Consider the following 20,457-nt stretch of genomic DNA (forward strand, 5'->3'; position numbering starts at 1 on the left):
GGAGATGCTGCGTGGCTTGCATCCCTTTCACCTCCTGACCTCCTCTTCCATCATCGTGGATATCCTCTGGACATTTTGACTTCTTCCCTTTCTTTCTCTGGGTCCCGCCCCTCCCCGCGCGGTGTCACCGCCAGTCCCGGTGCGTCCCGCCTCCGCACTGTGGCTTTAAGCCTGTCCCACCGCTGCACCCCTCCCTCATCCAGCTCTCCCTTGGCTGCTCCTCACCGCCTCTTCTGCTCCTCCTCCTCCCGCTCCTCCTCCTCCCGCTCCTCCGCGCCGCCGCCAGCCGTGCTGCGCGCTCAGCTGCTCTCAGCTCCCGGGACCCGCAGCCATGGCCGACATCAAGACTGGCATCTTCGCCAAGAACGTCCAGAAGCGACTCAACCGCGCACAGGAAAAGGTCAGCAGAGGGCGGCGGGAGGCCCGGGCAGGTGTTGCGAGGTGGGGGCGAACTGTGGGTCACTGGCTGCGGCTGTGCGGGGCCAGATCCTCCGGATGCGGCGCGTTTCGGAGCCGGGCTGGGGCCAGGCGACACGGACACTGGACCCGGCAGCGGGAGCATCAGGGACCCACAGACCCTGGTCCCAGAGGCACCAGGTTGTGCCCAGCCTCCGGAGCCCGCCCGGGGTCGCCACTTCCCTTCTTTCTTGGGCCCGGCGCCGCTGACCAGCTGTCGCAGGTTCTGTGGCTCTCTGCACCCGGGAAGAGCACATCTCCCAGAGCTTTGCATCTCCCCGAGCTTTGTATCTCTCCAGGAGCTTGCATCTCCCTCAGCTAGCATCTCCTGGCGCCAGCTTCCAGCTCGCCCGCAGGCAGCTAGCTGGGACGCGGGCCGCAGATGGGGCGGGAGATTGCGGCAGCCTTCCGTCCTCTGGGGGGATTTCGTGGCTACTTGAGTGCGGTAGAAACGAACGACCTAGCAGAGAAGCTCCCCCCCCCGCCCCCCAAATCTCTGGACCAATAAGACTGGATCGCAGACAACTAGCACCTTTGTACAGTGCTCTCCTGGGAACCCTGGAGTTCAAAACAGAGCCTACTTTCCCCCTTTTCATGTATATTTGTATTCTTTTTGACGCCAATGTCCTTCCCTGGAAGGTCAAAAATAAATACGACCTGAACCCAAACAGTTCTTCTCAGAGCATTTCTGCACAAACGGGATGTTTTATTGCATTAAAAAATATGTATATAGATTATACGGGTTGGGATCCGTGTTTTTTTTTTTTTTTTTTTGCAAACCCCCTTAGTAAATTGGCCATGGTAATTTATTTCTCCCTCCAGGATATACATACACAAGTGAAACTCAGGTACATAGCAAGCAAGTGCAGCCCTGAGCAGTTGGGGGGAGGGGGCTATTGGACGGGTACTGAGCTTGCCTGGCTTTCCTGCTGACTGTTGTATCTGACAGCTCTAAGGTCTTCATTGGTGACCTGAGCAAAGGACATTTTTTTTTTTTTTTTAATTGTAGCTTGAGCATTGTACTTGAAAATGAATACTGGCTAACAAACCTCATGATTGGGATCAAGTTGAACTGTATTCTCTTTCATGGGGTAGTGTTTTCTGTTCCTGGGATATAGGGTGTTTGGCATTTTCCTAGGAGTCAGATATGCTGTGTTACTCATTAGGACAGTGGATTTCTCTCTTCAGACCCACGCTCAGGCTGCTCCCCAGTTCTAGCCTTCCCCAAGGAGCTGAGCAGAAGGGGCACTGATCCCTTTGCCAGCACAGGCAGAGAGGCTTGGTGGCTGTTGCTAGTCCCTCCCTCTCTGCACACATGCACACTCTCAATGCAGTAAGAGGATTGTATTTCTTTTAATATCTACCCTAGCTCATCCTGAACTCCGGGATCCTCCTGCTGCTGCTCCCTCAGCAGCCGAATTAGCAAGACTTCCTGTCCCTTTCTAGTTCCTGGTTTCATGTTCAGAAAACAGCCACAGATCTATCTGCAGGTTTTGAGATTTGGGCCAGATTTCTTCACCAATTTTCAATACTTCATTTCATCTACTTGTAGTTATCTCTCCCACCCCAAGTAATTACTTGCATCTTTGGTTTGAAGCTTTTCACTGAATCCACTTTTCATCTGTGAAGGAATTTAGTGATATGGTTTGCCTTTTCACATATTAAATTATTTCTTAATCTAGGTCACCAGCTGTTAATATGCCCAAAATAAATGAAAAGGAAATGTAATCTCTCTTACAGAGCATTCACGCCTGTATGAATTGTTGAAAACTCACTTTTTCCCTTTTTGTCATGATGAAGCTTGTGTGTATTAGATTGCAGTTGTGGATTGTGTTCATTCTCTTGTGAGAGTGAGGGTTTAACAAACCTCTTGTGGGGCCTGAAGTATCCATTTTCTTTTCTGGGGATGGTTATTGATGAAATGTGCCTGTTGCATCTAGGATGGGAGGGTTAAGACACCAAGAGGCTGTCTGCCCTGGGTAAATTCATGCCCTTTTGGTCCTGTATAACACTGGGACATGGTTAGCACAAAGGGAAAAGAGCAACACAGCAAAGCTGAGATGGAAGTTGCTAGAGAATGGACAGTACAGTGTGATGCTATTGGGGCTTCATGAGACATCTCCCCTCTTTTTGCTTTTCCAGACTCTTCTCCAATGAACTCTTCGTTTCAGTAACCATATGACACATATGTTCTTGAGACCTTGTGCTCCTTAGTTTTATAGGCAGATTTTCCTAAAATGTCTACTTCTTTGACTTTCTTATCACCTCTGCTCCACCTAACAGTTTGCATACATCCAAATGCACTACTGAAATTATCCGTAGAGGTGACTTATAGCTTTTTGTGAATTTAAAATGCATTTTTTTTTTCTTATCAGAAGTCAAAAAGGCTCATTGGAGAAAGAATGGAATATGCATATAACCAGAAGAAATCACTCCGAAAAGAATCTCTTAATTCTACCTCCCAGAGACTTCACTATCATTTAATGTGTATCCCAGTAGATCTTCCATGTGTGTATATAAATATTAATACAACTAAAACATACATATACTATATGGTTTGATAACCTATTTACTTCATTTAATAATCATGAATAGTCTTCTATAAATGCACATCTTTTACATCAACATTATAAATGACTGAATAGTATTGGAATGTATGGATTTTAATGAAAACCCTATATTTTTTGGATATCAATTTCCTAATGTTTCTGTATGTAAACGTAAGTCAGTTAGCAAACTCATAAGGAGAATTTCTGCACACACCCGTAATTTTCTCCTTAGATAAATTTCTAGAAGGAGAATTTTTGAGTCAAAGTTATGCTTATTTTTATTGCAGCCTGATTGCCTTCCAGAAAGGTTGTACGAATTTCCATTCTCATCAGCAGTCCATGAGACACTTGCCAACTCTGGATAATAAAATTTAAAATAACTGTTTAGGTTTGTCATTGGAAAAAAATGAGTTCCTCATTCATTTCATTTACTAGTTGGAAATTGAAACTTATTTTGCATTCCTATGTTTTTAATTCATGAATCGTGTGTTCATATTTTGCCCCTATCAGCATCTCCATCTTGTTATTTGTAAGAGCAAAAAAAAAAAAATATGAATCCTAAAGGTTGCAAACACAACACATTTTCTTCCTTTCCTATTTTTCTAATGATTTTTTTCCTAAAGAGAATGGTTATGCTTTATGTATATCTGCTTAAATGTATTGATTGGTTTTGTATGGTTCCTTGTTTGGTAGTTGAATAAGTCAGGATCCTGCCACTTAGAAATGTCAACCCAACCTGGCTTAGAGAAAAATGGAATTTAATTGTGAATAATAAGGTTAGCTAATAACTTATATTAGGTTCTTGTACATATAAATTTAAGTATGTTTTTAATGTATTAATATATATCTGAATTAAACTGTGTACCTATCCTTACACATAAATAAATATATGCATATATATGTGCTTATTATATATATTAACTCATCCTTTGAGGTGTATACTATTACTACTCACATAGATAAGGGAGAGGTTAGTGACATGCTCAATGTCATAGTTAGTAGATAGCAAAGCTGGGATTTGGACTTAAGCAGTCCAGTGCTTCCCCATTCCACTATAGTGCCTCTTATAATTATGAAAAGGGCAGGGATAGATAAAGTTCTGGCCTGTGTGAAATCAGGGACACAACCACAGATATCAGGGCTCAATTGTCTTCTCCCTAACTCCTCTCTGTTCTGTGCCTTCACTCAGCCCCAGTTTTGGTCAAGTTCTCTCTTGATGGCAAGATGGCTGCTAGCTGTTCCAGGCAAGAACATTCTTTCCTTCTTCATTTCCACAGAACTCTTTGATATAAATCTTATTGGCCCAAACTGAACCTGTGCCTATTCCTGGAAGAAAAAAAAAGTCTCTAAGATCAAGGGCAAGGGCCAGCACCATGAATGAATTGGGCCTGAGTCACAAGCCACTGCTAAAATGGGATAGACAGATCCCCTGAACTCATAGAGGAAGAGGAAGGAAAATCAGTACAGAAGGAGGAGAGGATGCTTGGCTGGCAAAATAAAAGATGCCACTGAGGCATCTCTAAAAGGCTTTCTCCATATCATGTTTATGTAAACAATTACATATTAATAGCTTATAATTTATTATTTGCTAAAGAATTTCTCATCAAATTGATATATATGCAGTTTTAAAAATCAAATATTAGTAAAAGACTTCTTATGTAAAACAGTAGCCCATTGTCCTTCCCTCTCAACCTCCAGTTTTGCTTCCCACACACAGCTCTTACTAACCACAAGATTTCTTATATAACTTTATTGAACTAGCAATGCTTTAATGTTTGATGAAGATAGTAAAGATTGAGTTCTCTTTTATCTATTTCCCCTTCCCATCATACATAATTACAAGCATTGATTGCTGAAGATTACATTTTTTAAGGTTGGAGTATAATTTTTGTTGAATAAAGTGTACAAATCTTATGTTCAGCTGGTGAATTTCCATGTATATGGATATCTGCATAGGTATCGCCCAGATTGACTTACAGAACATTTCTGTGATTCCAGATACCCATCAGTCCTCTTGCCTGTCCCATTCTTTGTCTTTTTATGTTTAAACATTTTAATTCCTTGCTGATGTTCCCCTAGTAAGCACATTTTCCTGTACTTACTGGTGATTTTGATATCTTTTTTAGCAAAGGGTCTGTTGAAATCTTTGATTATGTTTTTCATTTGCCTTTTGTGTTGATTTGTAGAGGTTCTCTGTATAGTCGAGATGCGAGTCCTCGCCAGATGTTCTGTATTTTCTCCCAGGCAGTGATCAATTTTTTTTTTTTTACTTTCTTAGTTATACCTACTGAATAATGGCAGTTTTAAATTTATGAAGTCCTACCTAAAAATTAAGTTCATGTCACTTTTTTAAAATAAAATTTTTATGGCAGGGTCTTGCTATGTTGTTCAGGCTGGTCTTGAACTTGTGGGCTCAAGTAATCTTCCTGCCAGCCTTCTGAGTAGCTGGGAGAACAGGCATGAGCCGTCATGACTGGGGCCCAGCTTTTTGTTTTCCCTGAAGTTAATAATTGCCTTGTTTTTAAAATTTGCTTATTTTTCTATGGATTATTTAGAATTTTTCTTTTTGCTTCATCAGATCTGTCAGATATCAATCAGCATTATTATTCAAGGAACCAAATATCATAATTTTTCTCGTTTCTCACATTAGAGACATCCCTTTTTGGAGGCTCTGCCCATTTATTGTAGTCTGGGATGATTTTTTTTTAACTAAACCTAAATAGCTGCCATCTTGGTTTTTCCCTTGCCTGGGTTGGGGTTGAGGAAGGGACCTGAAGTCTCGACTGATCTATATTCAAACAATACCCAGTTGTCAGTATTGTGCTTCATTTCACCCATAATACTTGAAGGAACCTGGTCTTAAGCCTCTCTGTGTGTATGACTGCCGTGAGATTCAGATGCTTTTCATTGGTTGTTCCTGTACAAGTTCATTTTTAATTTTAATTTTATTTTTTAAAATTTATATATATATATATATATATATATATATATATATATATAATAAAGGTATTGGTATTGTGTTCATCTACAAATATATATATATATATATTTGTAGATGAACACCTACATATTTGTAGATGAACACAATACCTATACCTTTATTTATTTTTATGAGGTGCTGAGGATGGAACCCAATGCCTCACACATGCTAGGCAAGTGCTCTGCAACTGAGCCACAACCCTAGCCCCTTTATTTTATTGTTTGTATTTTCCTCTATTCTACTGATTTGTTTCTATTTCTCTATTTTATTTTCTGTTTCTGTAAAATGTATTGAACTTTTATCCACCAACCCTGCTTCTCCTATTCTTGTCCTTGTATGTTCAAACATTTTTAAATTGTTTTTTCTGTCATTTTAGTTAGGCTTTTGGAGGAGATGGAAATAAGCACATACAATTAGTTGTCCTGTTTAACCAGAAGCCTTTTTATTTAAATATTTGATCCTTCTGGATTCATTTTTCTACCATTTTCCTCTATTTGTGAAAAACTAGTGACATTTATTTGGTCTTAACTCTCTTTGACCTTGATGAAATATTTAAATCAGTGAAGCACTACATTTAAACATTTTTAAACATGATTTGAGTGAGCAGGATAACTTAGATATGTTATAATACCAACCTCTTTGGTATCATTATTATTTTTTTTTTACAGTAAGGGTGTTAGACTATTTAAATTTTAAGGACCTGTCCAGTTTGATATGCTGTGTGTCATTTTATCTGTCCCAAATGATTATTACAAAATCATCTTAGTTACCATTTTTTTCCATGCAATACATCTTTCCAGTTAAATCATAGTTGCTTGAAGACAGGAACCAAATGCAGCGTGAGTCCTATGTACTCATTGATGATTTAGTGATTTGATTTTCTATGTTCCTGCTTCTTTACTTCCCACTCCTGCAAACACAGTATTGAAGAATCCTTCCACATTATTCTTTCTCTGACTTTTGTGAAGTTATGATGAGGGTTTTACTCTGTGGAACTGTCATTTTTGTAAGTGAATCAAATATTGTCAGAATCATGTTGTTTAACTCCATATTGATCTGGTAAGATAGCAAGAAAAATAATGTCTCCTTCTGCATGCTTACTTATGTGACATTATAGTTTTTTTGGGAGATGTTGCTTTATTGATGCCCATGTTTAGGTTTATTCTCAAAGAGAAACATGTGGATGGTGCATGTGTGTGCGTGCACACATGTATGTATGTATGTTTGTATGTAAATACAGTAGGAGGAAGATGGCCCTCTTCTGCCTAGAAGATTTCTCTGTGAATCTGTCTGTAGAAGAGTAGCTTATATGACTTCATTTATATCTGAGGGCACTTTGGAGACTGAGCCCTTTTAAGATCTTCTGAAGGCTTTTTTTTTTTTGTAGTCTACTTCTCATTTTATAAAACATATACCTTCTTCTGAGGTCTGAATGTGTTTCCCAAAGCATAGTTAGGAAACTTAATTCCCTTGCAACAGTGTTGGGAGGTGGAGCCTAATAGGAGGTGTTTATGTTCTCAGGGCTCTACCCTCATGAATATATCAATGCTGATTATAAAAAGGTTTGAGGTTGCCAGTTCTTTGCTTTCTCTTGCCTTTCCATCTTCTGCCATGGGATGATGTCGCATAAAGGCTATGGTCATATGATGGCACCTTGATGGAAGACTCCCCAGACTCCAGAATTGTAATAAGTAAATCTGTTATTGTAGCTGCACAAATTGGACTAAGATACCATCTTTTTAATAATTTTCTCTGTTTTTAGAGACTGCCAAAATTAAAAGTAATTGTTAGGAAGACATTCATGTCAGGGTAAGGTTTTCTTCTTCCACTGTTCCTTCACATAACCAGACATATACCAATGCATCCTTCTTTCTCTGAACTGAGTACACTAGGGAATCAGCACTATAGGAACTCAGCTTTTAATATTAGCAAAAGACACTATTTTCCTTTATATGACAAATTTGATATGTGTGTAGGTTCCATGTCACATTTTAAAAATAAATTTTTCTATGGACCAATACAACTAATTACAAAAGCTGATATTCTTATATAAACAATATGGCCCACTTGGCGTATAAAATTAGGTCCCATTTTTAAATATTCAAATTAAATGATTTCTCCATCTCATCCTATTATTATATGAATCTTGTACACCTTCCTAGGGTTCCCATCTCTTGTGATAAGTCCAGAAATACAGGGAATTTTTCCTCTTTGCAGTAGTCAGTGATTTTTACTCTAGCCTTATGAATTTCAGTTCTATAAAGGAATCCAGGACTTAGGTGTCATTCTTGTCCTCATTCATTGCAGTGAACAGGGACAAAGAGCCCTTAATGGTGGATCTGAGGGTGCTGGTAGGGCCAGGAGCCTCTCTCACCAGGGTCATACCCTACTCCAGTATGCCTGAGCTCCAAATGTGTGAATTCTATTAATGACTGGTCTTATTTTCCATTTCACTTGTACATATACACATATAGTTTCTCCCTCCTATGAGATTTGCCCATAGTCCCAGGGTTCCTTCATTAGACAATACTTAAAATCAGCACACTCACTGGGCCTGGAATTATTTATTCCATTCCATTCCATTTTATTTTTCCACTTTTAAGAAAATTCTTTTGGGATATACAAAATTGATTTTAAGACTTTGATTTGAAAACACTACCCTAGAGGACCTATGATATGTTTTCTTATAACTTGATTTTGTTTGGGCTACTTCAGTCCATCAAAGGGTGTGTGTGTGTGTGGGGGGTCTGCATATATTTACCTTTACACATATATTAAATTTTAAATAAAATTTAAAAATTTTTAAAGGTGTGACACAACTTGGGAGGGAATGAGTAGAAAAGGGAAAGAATGCTTTTAAAAATGACATATTGTTCTGACTTTTTAAAGTCTGGAAATTTGCATCTTTCTGTTTAAACACAGTTTTAAATTTTTTTTTTTTAGCCTTTTATAGTAGGAGCTATCTTGTAGAACTCCTGAGGAAATATGTGGCTGGTGGGCTTCTGTGAAAGATATGAAAGGTGCAAAGAGTCCTTGTGTTACAGATAGAATATCTGGATGTTCTCAAAATGGCTAACATACATAATGAAAATGCTATCATCACAGAGTTTAAAGGACTTACCCATTAAAGACTATAACAAGGCTCTATACAGCATCATGTGCTATTAAAGTGATATATGGTTATTATTTCCTAAGATTACAACCATCGGTGGCTTTCAGCATGGGAATGCTGAGATGCCATTCTTATTGATTCATATTCTAAATTTAAGTATTCTGTTTGGTTATGATTGTACTTCCTTAACACATTGAGCAGATCCTTTATTTGGAGTGACGTATAAAGCTATGGATAGGGTCTTAGTTTTAAAGTAGTTGTTATGTCATGGTCATATTATTGATTTTGATTATTCTGAAGCTATTTAGAGCAGATGTACAAAACACAGTAAACAACTATTTTGGTATTTTCATCTTACTCTGATTCAGTTATTTGGTTGAAAGCTTAGTTCATGACTGGGAAGAACTTGAACATATAGTAATTGTACATATTAATAAGCATATGTGTGTTTTTCCCCTGTCTTAAAGTGCTTATAATGATTTAGTAACATATTCATGGACCCAGGCATAAATGGACTTTTGTCATGGCACTTAAACCTTGTTGAATAACAGATGATAAATTTATATACTCTTAATCTTAACTATTCTATTGTTAAGTCTGTGTGATAGAATGAATTCATTCATTTAGAGACATTTATTGAGAATCTAATTTGTGAAATGCACGCGCTAGATCCAGATATACCTAATTTTATTGCACTTCACAGGTACTGTGATTTTTACAAATTGAAGGTTTGTGGTAACCCTATATTAAGCAATCACCACCATTTTTCCCCCAATAACTCAGATGATTGTTAGCATTTTTTATCAACAAAGCATTTTTAAATGAAATCACTCATGTACATTGAATTTTTATATACAATGCTACTACACACTTAGTTGAGTAAAGCATAGTGTAAACACAATTATTCTATTCACAGAAGACAAAAAATTCATGTCACTTGCTTTATTGTGATATTCATATTATTGTGGAGGTCTGGAGCCAAACCTATACTATCTCCAAACTATGCATATATCATTAAATAGCAGTCAACAAAGCTGTCCTAGATGCACATAGAGACCTGAAAGAGTTGGTAGAGTGATAAATATTTGCACACACTAGAAACCACATAGTTATTCATTAAAAATCATAATCTAAAATTATGATTACAGTTTGGGATGTAACCAGGGAATTGACCTAGAATGAGAGGATTAGATAGCCTTCCCTGAAGAAGGTAGAATTTTTTCCCCCTCCACATTTTTTTTTATTGGTGTATTATATTTGTACATAGTGGTAGGATTTGTTGTTGCATATTAGTATATTCACATGATATAACAATATAATTTCACCAATATCTCTCCCATCCTCTCCTCCCTCCCCTCTCCCTTTCTTATTCTACTGATCTCCCTTTGCTTTTCATATGATCACCTCTCCACCTTTCTTTTCCATTTTCCCCCTTTTGCTTCTGCATGTGAGAGAAAACATACCACTGACCTTGACCTTCTAAGTTTGGCTTATTTTGCTTAACATAAAGGTCTCAAGTTTCATCCATTTTCCTGAAAATGACTAATTTCATAGTTTTTAGCAGCTGAATAAAACTCCTTTGTGTATATATACTACATTTAAAAAAATCTATTCATCCATTGATGGACACTGAGCCTGTTCTTATAGTTGGGTTACTATGAATTGTGCAGCTATAACCATGGATATGCATGTATTTCTATAGTATGATGACTTTAATTCATTAGGAAAAATACTGAGGAGTGGTATAGCTAGGTCATACGATGGTTCCTTGCTTAGTCTTTTGAGGAGTTTCCATACTGATTTCCATAGTGGTTGTACTAATTTACCATTCCACAGACAGTATAAAAGTGTTCCCTTTTCTCCACATCCACTCCAGCATTTATTATTACCCTAATGGCCGTCATTCTGACTGGTGTGAGGTGATATTTCAGTGTACTTTTGATTTGCCTTTCCCTAATTGTTAATAATATTGAACAAGTTTTCTTTATTTGTTGGCCATTTGTATTTCTTCTTTTGAGAAGTGTCTGTTTAGTTCATTTGCCCATTTATAAAATTGGGTTATTTGATTTTTTGGTGTAAAGTTTTCTGAGCTCTTTATATATTCCAGGTATTAATTCTCTCTCAGAAGGGTAGCTAGCAAAGATTTTCTCTCATTCTGTAGGTTCTGTATTAACATTCTTAATTATTTCCTTTGCTGTGCAGAAGTTTTAAAATTTGATGCCATCCCATTTATTAACTTTTGGTATTACTTCCTGAGTTTTAGGGGTCCTATTGAGAAAGTCATTGCCTATGTCTATATACTGAACTGTTAACCCTACATTTGAATAAGGTAGATTTTTAAACTAAGATCCTAAGGATGAACTGAAGCCATCAGACACGTGGAGTAAGGATGGGGTGAATATGGGAGTCAGAAAGCCCTCCATACCTTGGCTCTTTGCTCATATTCATTGAGCATTAACAAGAACTGTAGTGTAGAATACAGATGGACTGTAAATATCTGCCTAATAAGTAATATCTTCTACCACTCAGACATTTAACTAGGCAAAGGGGACCCTAATCAGTATAATCTCACTGTAGTAGCAATCTTTTTTTAGTGTGATCCGATTTTACCCTCACATGCCAAAGGGTCTTTCTGGGGCATAGATACCCCTTGATTTAGAACCAGGACACTAGTTCAAAATGACTCACCCTCTGAATTGCTAGTCATACAAAGACTACTTTGTACAATAGCAGTAAAGTCCAACCAAGCATGCTTTCAAGGATTTGTTGAGAATAGGATCTCTTTTTTTTTAAACCAAAAGAAGGCCAAAACAAAAGTGAAATACTTATCAAGTCATTTAATGTCGTAGTTCTAGAAAGGTTATTCTGCCTTCAAAAGATTTGATTGCATTTGGATTGTATGTGGATTCCTCACATTTAATTAACTGTCTATATTTATACATGAATATATAATATGCATCTCTCTAGGTTTGTTCCCTAGTTAGATACCAACTTGTATTTTCCTCTTATAGGATTTAATTGTAATTTTTAATGAATAACTATGTAGTTTCTAGTGGTACAAAGATGTAAAGATATACATTTCTATGAACCCTTGCTGGCAGAGAATGTACACACACACATACAATTAATGGTTATGTACCTAATAGAAGGGGGATATTAAGGCTGGTGCCAACCTGATTTACTATGGGAATTTCATTGATTATTTTGTAGGCAGTGGTCTTGGACTTAGGAATAATCAGCTTGCTTAGAGGACACTTTTTTCAGTTTTTATTTGTTTAATGTTTTTATTGGTGCATTATAATTATGCATGTGGGATTCACTGTGACATATTCATATATTCACATAAAATAATTTGATTGATTTCATTCCCCAATACCTTCCCTTTCACCCCCCCCCCCCCCGTCCCTCTCCTGATCCCCTTTCTCTATTCTACTGGTTGTTAGGAGGGAATCTTAAATTTGGGAAGAGATTCTTTGTAGCAGACAGTTTTCTCTGCTACCTAATAGTGGTTGCAAACTCTTAAATAGTGTAGATGGTCTAAGCCTTGGAAGGATCTTCCAATTCATGGTAGCACAATGTAGGAGATTGGAGCCTTTCACCATCTATGATTTCTCAGTATTTGAGACATCTGTACACATCTTTAACCTACAGATTTCTATAGCACAATGTCTACTTCTTGCCTGTTCAACTTTTTCTCTGTTCAGGGGAATCTTTTCTAAACATCTCTAGGAGATTGTTTTCTGAACTTTTCTTTCTACCACTTCACAAAATGCTTCTGTCTGTGGGACCACTATCATTCTTGAATTATGGGTTAGGACATATGTCCTTCAATGTTGGGCTTCCCTGGGGATCTACATTGGCTCATAATCACTCCTGTTAAGCATAGAGAAGGAATCTAGAAAGCAAGTTCTTCTAGGGCAGTGTGGTTAGACACACTTGGGAAGGGGACAAATTAAAAGTGCAGATTCTTGGGCTGAGTTGAGTTACTGATTTAGCAAATGATAATCTCTTTAGTGAAAGATTTGAGCATCTACATTTTTAAGTTCTTTAGGTGGTTCTAACATACACTGAAGTTTGCAAGGGACACTGCTTTAGAGAAGGGGGCTTTAGTTGAGATTTTGTGGTGGTTATAAGCTTATAGGACCACTTCAGTGTTATGATATGAAGAGTAAATTTACCTCTGAAGTAGTGAGAGAGAATGATAAAAAGGAGTATGCTACAGGATGTTTAAAAAATGCCTTTATGCTTAAAAGAGCCTACCAATAATTTCAAAGAAATCAATCTATTTTCTGGAAGTCGGATTGGAAATGTTTCATCAAGAGCCAAATGGCTCTCTTATTAGGAATGTTACTATGTAACATGGAAAGTTGAATCTTGTGGAAGATGGATTCTGTAAAAGCCATTATATTTTTAAAACAATGCTGGTTAATGCAACAATTATAAAAGGTGCAGTAAGATGAAAACTAGGCTTAAGGGGCTGAGGTTGTAGCTCAGTGGTACAGTGCTTGCCTCACAGCACCATATAAAAATAAATAAATAAAGTAAAGATATTGTGTCCATCTTTAAAAAAATTCTAAAAAAACCCCCACAAAACTAGGCTTAAAAACCTGCTGCATGTTTTTTGGTAGAGAAAGGAGGAAATGGGGTGAGTTTGAGGGACTTATTTATAATTACATTGACCTTACATGTTTTATTATGGGACGAGGCACAATTAGACTGCTTAAAGTTCCTGGTAGGGAGAGTGGTCAAAACTCAGAGGAGAAATTCGGGTCCACTGTGAAGGAATACTATTTTCTAGGAACTCAGATTTTCTTTTTTTCTCTTTAGTATTCTATTAATTAATGGTTTATGTGTCTATATTTACAACAGATATTTGCTTGTAGTTTTTTTATGATGTCTTTGTTGGTTTTTTAATCAAGGTAACGGTGGCCTCATAGACTGAATGGGGAAAGTGATTCCTCTTCTTCTAGTTTTTGGAACAGTTTGATGTTAATTCTTTAAATGTTGAGAGAATTTACCAGTGAAGCAATCTAGTCAAGGTTTTTATTTGTGGGTAAAAAATTTAATTGTTAAAAAAGTTTTGTTACTTGTTTTAAGTCTATTTCAATTTTCTAATTCTTTTTCAGTCAGATTTGGTAGTTTGTGTGTTTTCCATTTCACCTAGTCTATTTATCCATTTTTTGGCATATAATTATTCATGATATTTCTTTTTATTCTGTAAGGTCTGCTGTACCATTCCAAATTTTAATAATTTCAGTCATCTTTTTTTCAGTTCTTGGTCAGTGTATCTAAACATTTGTTACTTTGTTAATTTCCTCAACGAGCCAACTTTTGGTTTCATTGATTTTATGTATTGCTTTTGTATTATCTATTCCATTTATTTCCAGTATCATCTTTATTATTTCCATACTTCTGTTCATTTTGGAATAAATTTGTATTTAGTTTAACATGGAAGGTTAGATTATTTGACAGCTTTCTTCTGTCATTATAGGTGCTTATAGCTGTAAATTTCTTGTTAAGCACAACTTTGGCTATATCCTGTAAGTGTTGGTATGTTGTATATTCATTTTTATTTATGCCAAAGCATGTTCTCATTTCTTTTGTGATTTACTCTTTGGTCCCTTGTTTAGGAATTTGATGTTTCATTTCCATAAATTTGTTAATTTTCCAAATTCTCTTCATAATTTCTAATTTCATGCAGTTGTAGTTGGAGAATGTACTTCTTGTGATTTCAATCTGTTAAAATTTATCTAGGCTTGTTTTATAGTCTAACATATAATCTATCCTGCAGAACGTTTTATGTGTACTTGAAGAATTGCATTCTTCTGTCAGTGGTTGGATCATTCTGTAGATGTGTGCCAGGACTAGTTAGTGTATAGTATTCACATCTTTCTAGTCAGTCTTTTGTCTTGTTCTATTATCAGAAGTAAGGTATTGGAATTGTCTTGTTGAATTTCATGTTTCGTTCTTTCTGTCAGTTTTTGCTTTGTGTATGGTACTTTTACTAGGTACATAAATGTTTAGATTTATTATATCTGCTTCATAAATTGCTCTTTTGTAATTGTAAGATGTCTTTGTATCCAGTAACAATTTTTGTCTTAAAGTCTATTTTGCCTGATTATTATTATAGCCTCTCCAGGTCTCTTTTGGTTACTGTTTGTGTGATGCATCTTTTCTATCCTTATACTTTTAACCTCTATGTGTCTTTGACTCTAAGTTATATCTTTTGTAAACAATATTTAGTTGGATTTTAAAAATCTGTCTTTCCAATTTTTATCTTTTAATTGGAGTATTGAATCTGATTACATTTAATATAATTATTGAAAAGATAGAATTTGTCTCTGTCATTTATGTCTTTTTCCTTTTTGTTCCTTTATTTCTCATTCCTTTCTTGTTTGCATTAAAAAGATATTTCAGCATGGCATTTTAATTCCCTTGTTTCTTTTACTATCTTTTGTAGTTCTTTTCATTGTGATTGCTCAGGGTTATGATTAATTTATAGCAATCTAGTTCAGATTAATGCTAACAATTTAAATAGTGTGCAAAACTTGACTGTTCTGTAACTTATCTCTTTCCTCATCCATTGTGCTGGAATTGTCAGACAAATTATGTCTTTACATATTGTATGTGCATCATTAAGATTTGCAACTATTAGTTCATCTAATTGTCCTATGCATCAGATGAGATAAAAATGAATTAAAGTAAAAAATGCATTTCCATTTTTTTACATTAGCCTTTGTAAGTTAGTACATCTTTCAAAAATAATTTTTCTTATGAAATTGGCTCTACTAAGTAATAATTAGCTGATTCACACATTTAAAATGATAGAGCAAAAACCTGATAGTAGGATGATAGTAGGAGATACCTGTATTTTCAGATTTATTAAATATAACTCCAACTAAAAAAAGTATAAAGACTTAGTGGTTTTAGCCATTTTGTAACTCAAACTACAGTTACATTCTACTAAATTATTTATATTATTGAGAAAACGTTTCATAGTTTTCTTAATAGTCTTACAGTTTCCTTGTTACAAGCTATTCAATATTATTTATAACACCTCAAAATACATGCAACATTTTATGCATTTTTTTTCTGGATCCTCATAGTTTTTAAAATCAGATTCTCATAACAAAAAACCAAACCAAAACAAAACAAAAATTCTGTGAAACGTAAAGTATTAAGGAATGTTTTTTGGCTTAAACAGTTCCATTGAACTTTTTGAAGATCACAAAATTCTGAAGAGGAGGAAGAATAAAGTCACTGGTAGATGGTAGAACTCCTTGCACTCAGGCACCCAAGATGGTTTGTTCTGGTTGTGGTCATGCTCCTTGCTCCTTGACAAAGAAGAATATGTGAGTACTTCAAGATTTGATCCAGTCAGGTTGTGATTGTTTTGAACCTGAATATAGATGGGGGATGCTTTCCTCCACTCCAGTTTATCATCACACATTTTTTTTTTTTTTTTTGCGGGGGTACTGAGGATTATACTCAGGGGCACTCAACCACTGAGCCACATCTCCAGCCCTATTAGAGACAGGGTCTTACTGAGTTGCTTAGTGCCTCGCCATTGCTGAGGTAGGTTTTGAATTCACAATCCTACTGCTTCAGCCTCCCAAGCATGCGCTACCATGCCCAGCCATCATGCACTTTAATATAATTATTTTGATCTGTTATTTAAGGGATAGTAAAACTTCTTAAGTTAATTCAGTCTTTAAGTTACTCTAGCCTGCCTTTTTCTACAGTTGTTCATCTTATGGCAGCTAGAGGTCTTCAGGTAGAGGTGGCCCAGGTAAGCGAGGAGGAAACCTCTATCAGAAGCATTTATTTACAGAGGGCATTAGATGAGACCCTGTACAATTTCGTTATAGAGCAGCCTCTTTTTGGGTAGTGTAGTAGCATTGATAAACCTCCTCTCAATGCTAAGGGTTGCTTTCTCAAATTGAAATTGAAAGACTGCCCACACATGCATACATATTTCTTAGAAATTTTAGAATGAGATATGACATGATGTACTAATTAGTGACAATCTTATCAACTTGGTATATGTGTATTAGCCTGCTGCAATTTAGATGCTAAGGTCATAAGGCATTTCCTGAATAAAGTTAGGCTCCTTTATACCTCATTTCAGCTAATACTACCTTCCTCTGATCACTTTTTATCCCAGTTACCCACTATTCTAACTTGATATGTTAGTTTCATGCCTTCTTGAACTGAGAATAAATGGAATCGTATGGCATATACTCTTTTAGATCTTTAGCTTATTGTAATGTATATGGAATTCATTCAAGTTGCTGCATAAAAGAGTAGTTCATTCTTTTTTTAAATCAATGAATAATTCTATACTGTACAAAGTCTCACAATTTATTTATCCATTCTCCAGCTGAAAGGATTTGGTTGCTTCCAGTATTTGGCCATTATGAATAAAAGCTGCTCTACATGTCTTTTGGCTGCCCAGACCACTTATTTCTCTTAGATTAATACCTAGAAAGATGTATTAGTCTGTGTTCTGTTACTTTAACTGAATACCTGAGTATGGGTACTTTATAAAGAAAAGAAGTTTATTTGGCTCATATTTTTTGGAAGCTGAAAGTTCAAGATGAGGTGGTTTCAACTGTTCAGCTCTGTGAGGGCCTTTTGGCTGCAATGCAACATGGCAGATGGCATTATGGTGGAAGTATTATATATAGAGAGAGCAGTTATATGATAAGATAGAAAGCAAGAAATATTCAAGGTCATACTTGCTCTTTTGTAACAGCTGAATCTCTTGGTAACTCATCAGGGTTACATGAAAACTACATGAATCCTTTGTAAGGGTTGTGCCCTCATTGACCTAATTAGCTTGCACTAGGCTCACCTCTTAAAAGTTCTACCATCTCAGCATCACCACATGGATTTTTGGGGGGTACACACTCAAATCATTTCCATATCATAGCAGAATGGAATTACTGATCCAGGAAGGTGAAAATTGTTAGCTTTTGAAGATAATGCCAGTTTTCCAAAGTAGTGCTCCAAATTTACATTCCATTCAAGTTGTGAGAGCATAGAAGCTTATATCTTTTAGTTATAAATTTGATATCGAAAACCAAGTTGTGCCTGTCCACTGTTGATATCATCACAGAACTCATTTAATTATGGAATGATTTTATCTTTATATATTTATGCCTAATCATAGAAACTCTTCTCTTGGAGGAACCTGTCAACATTTTGCGTTTGAGTTCGGTGGTCGGGGCATGGTCACTACCTTTAACTTACACTGCAGCTCACCTGTTTAGAGAAACTGTACAGAGGGTGTCTATGCAGATTGGTGGGTAAGGATTGGGAGCATGGGGTGCTTGCTGTCACAATGATACCAGGGTTCTTGTGTGCCCTAATCCTCCTTCTGTCTCCTGAACAGTGTCTTGCTCCCACATAAATGACTTTCCCTTCAGGTGTCTGTGGTACACTAACTCATCATTGGCGCCTCTGGGCTTAGGTGAGGCCCATTGACATGGCCTGCTCTGACCAGCTCCGCTTCACCCTGGTTCTTCCTGGAACTGCACATCCTCCTTTCATCTGGCTGGAGTGACGTTGGGCTCTGATTCTCAGGCCATGCTGCATAGCCACATGACCACTGCTACAGCAACTGGCCCCTAGCCCCCCAAATCTGCCAAGTTTCCCAGTCAGTTTTCCAAATCCCTGTGTCTTCACCACATGAGTATCGTGAACCACTTGGGGAATCTAAACTTCTGGTCTCCTTTGTCTTGTCACTGTGCAGCCATAGTGATGTAGCTGTGCCCTAGGTTGGTGAGTGAGGCAGCCCAAGGAGTAATCTTTCCAGGCAATCAGTGGGGGATAAGGGCCATACCTTACCTCTGACCTTGATGTTATTCTTGCTTTGAAGGGGAAAGGGGAAGGAATTTGAATGCTTTTTCTTCTATCTTTCCCTCTTCTCCATGGAGGAAAATGCTTTCTTCTTCATTCTCTATATCCTCTTGCCACAGAACATTCCAGGCCATCATGGGTACAGGGGCAACTTCCTACCACCATAGGAGGAAGCCCTCTGTGGCTTTAGATACACAAAAAAAGAAAAATGAGGGATTATGAAAAATTAGCACTTAAGTCATCTTAATTCTTGTACCCAGACTTGTTTGCATTAAGAATTGGGTATTTTCTATCTCTTAGGCACTATTTCAAGCATATATTAACTTATTTAATCCTCATAGTAGGTGCCATTATTATCTCTATCTCATAGATGAAGAGTGTAACACATATAAAGGAAAAACTTACTTGATTGGTTTGAGACTCCTTAGCTAGTTAAGTATCAGTAGGGATTTGACCTTGGGACTCTCTAGTTCTAGAGTCCATATTTTCTGAAAAGACTGAAGACATTGCCATTCAATATCATTATCCTCTAGTGATATTTATTTGCAATATTGAGAAAATGTTGGGTTTCCTGTAGTAGCCAAGGATAGGTAAGAACTTCTGATACCTGAAAATGTTCTTCTTTTTTTTCCTTTTTCTTTTTTAGTGCTAGGGATTGAACTCAGGGCCTCTTGGGTACTGGGCAAGTACTGTACCTGAGTTATACTGTCCAATCCCTTGGGTAGTAATTTCACCACTGAATTTGTATTTGGTTTTCTGTGGGAGAGAATTAAGGCTTGTTGCTTCCATTTTGCTATATTTTGGTGGTATCATTCTCTGGTTTCATTCCTTTACATTTCCTTCATTGTTTTATGTGTGTTTATTTTTATATTCCTGGAAACTCTCAGTTATCCTCTTCCTATCTAAGGACAGTTTTTTTATTAATGATTTTTTAAAAAGTGGTGACAAACCAGTATGACAATCATATGTTTTCGATAGTATGACAGTTTTATTCCAGCAACTTACACTACTTTAAGAAATATTGTGTTCAAAGTTTCATGGAACCCGGGAAGGAGGCACTGATGGTTGGGAAAAGTCACGAAGAATTCTTGAGTATATGAGTTCATGTCACTTTTTACAAGATAAACATCTTACAAAACCTTTACAGCTTATCCTAAATTGAGCACTAGGAGAAATAAGAGGAACATATGCCACCAAAACATGACCTTACAACCTGGGAAGAAAGAGAGCAAAGCAAGGGTGTGTTTGTGCTACCAGATTGGCAACGGGCAGACTTTTACAAAGGGCAGGTGTTTCCTAAGCCCTCAGAAGCCTTGTGCGTGTTCTGTAGCTGCTTCTCAGCAACTTGCATATGCTAAGCATTCTGATTTTCACTTATTTCAATAACTCTATTTTCATCTTGCCAGATGTTTTACATTTTCTCTTCAATTCAGGATTTTCTACGTGATCCATCATAGAAACTGTACTGTTGTATGACAGTTCTAGTTCTTTCCCTTGAT

The 20,457-nt window shown here is 36.9% G+C and overlaps 1 protein-coding gene across 2 annotated transcripts in view; it reads left to right on the forward strand.

The window, feature by feature from the left end:
• Window positions 1-291: 291 nt before the first annotated feature.
• The window catches only part of AMPH (amphiphysin), a 217,876-nt gene continuing 197,710 nt past the window's right edge, over window positions 292-20,457 (forward strand). For both annotated transcript variants that reach the window (XM_081287269.1, XM_081287268.1), the window contains exon 1: window positions 292-400. In XM_081287269.1, the coding sequence (XP_081143395.1) occupies window positions 332-400 (69 nt within the window). In that variant the 5' untranslated portion in view covers window positions 292-331. The remainder of the gene's footprint in view (window positions 401-20,457) is intronic.

This window comes from Spermophilus citellus, assembly GCF_964194105.1.
Source record: "Spermophilus citellus genome assembly, chromosome: 3".
In the NCBI taxonomy this organism is placed as follows: Eukaryota; Metazoa; Chordata; class Mammalia; order Rodentia; family Sciuridae; genus Spermophilus; species Spermophilus citellus.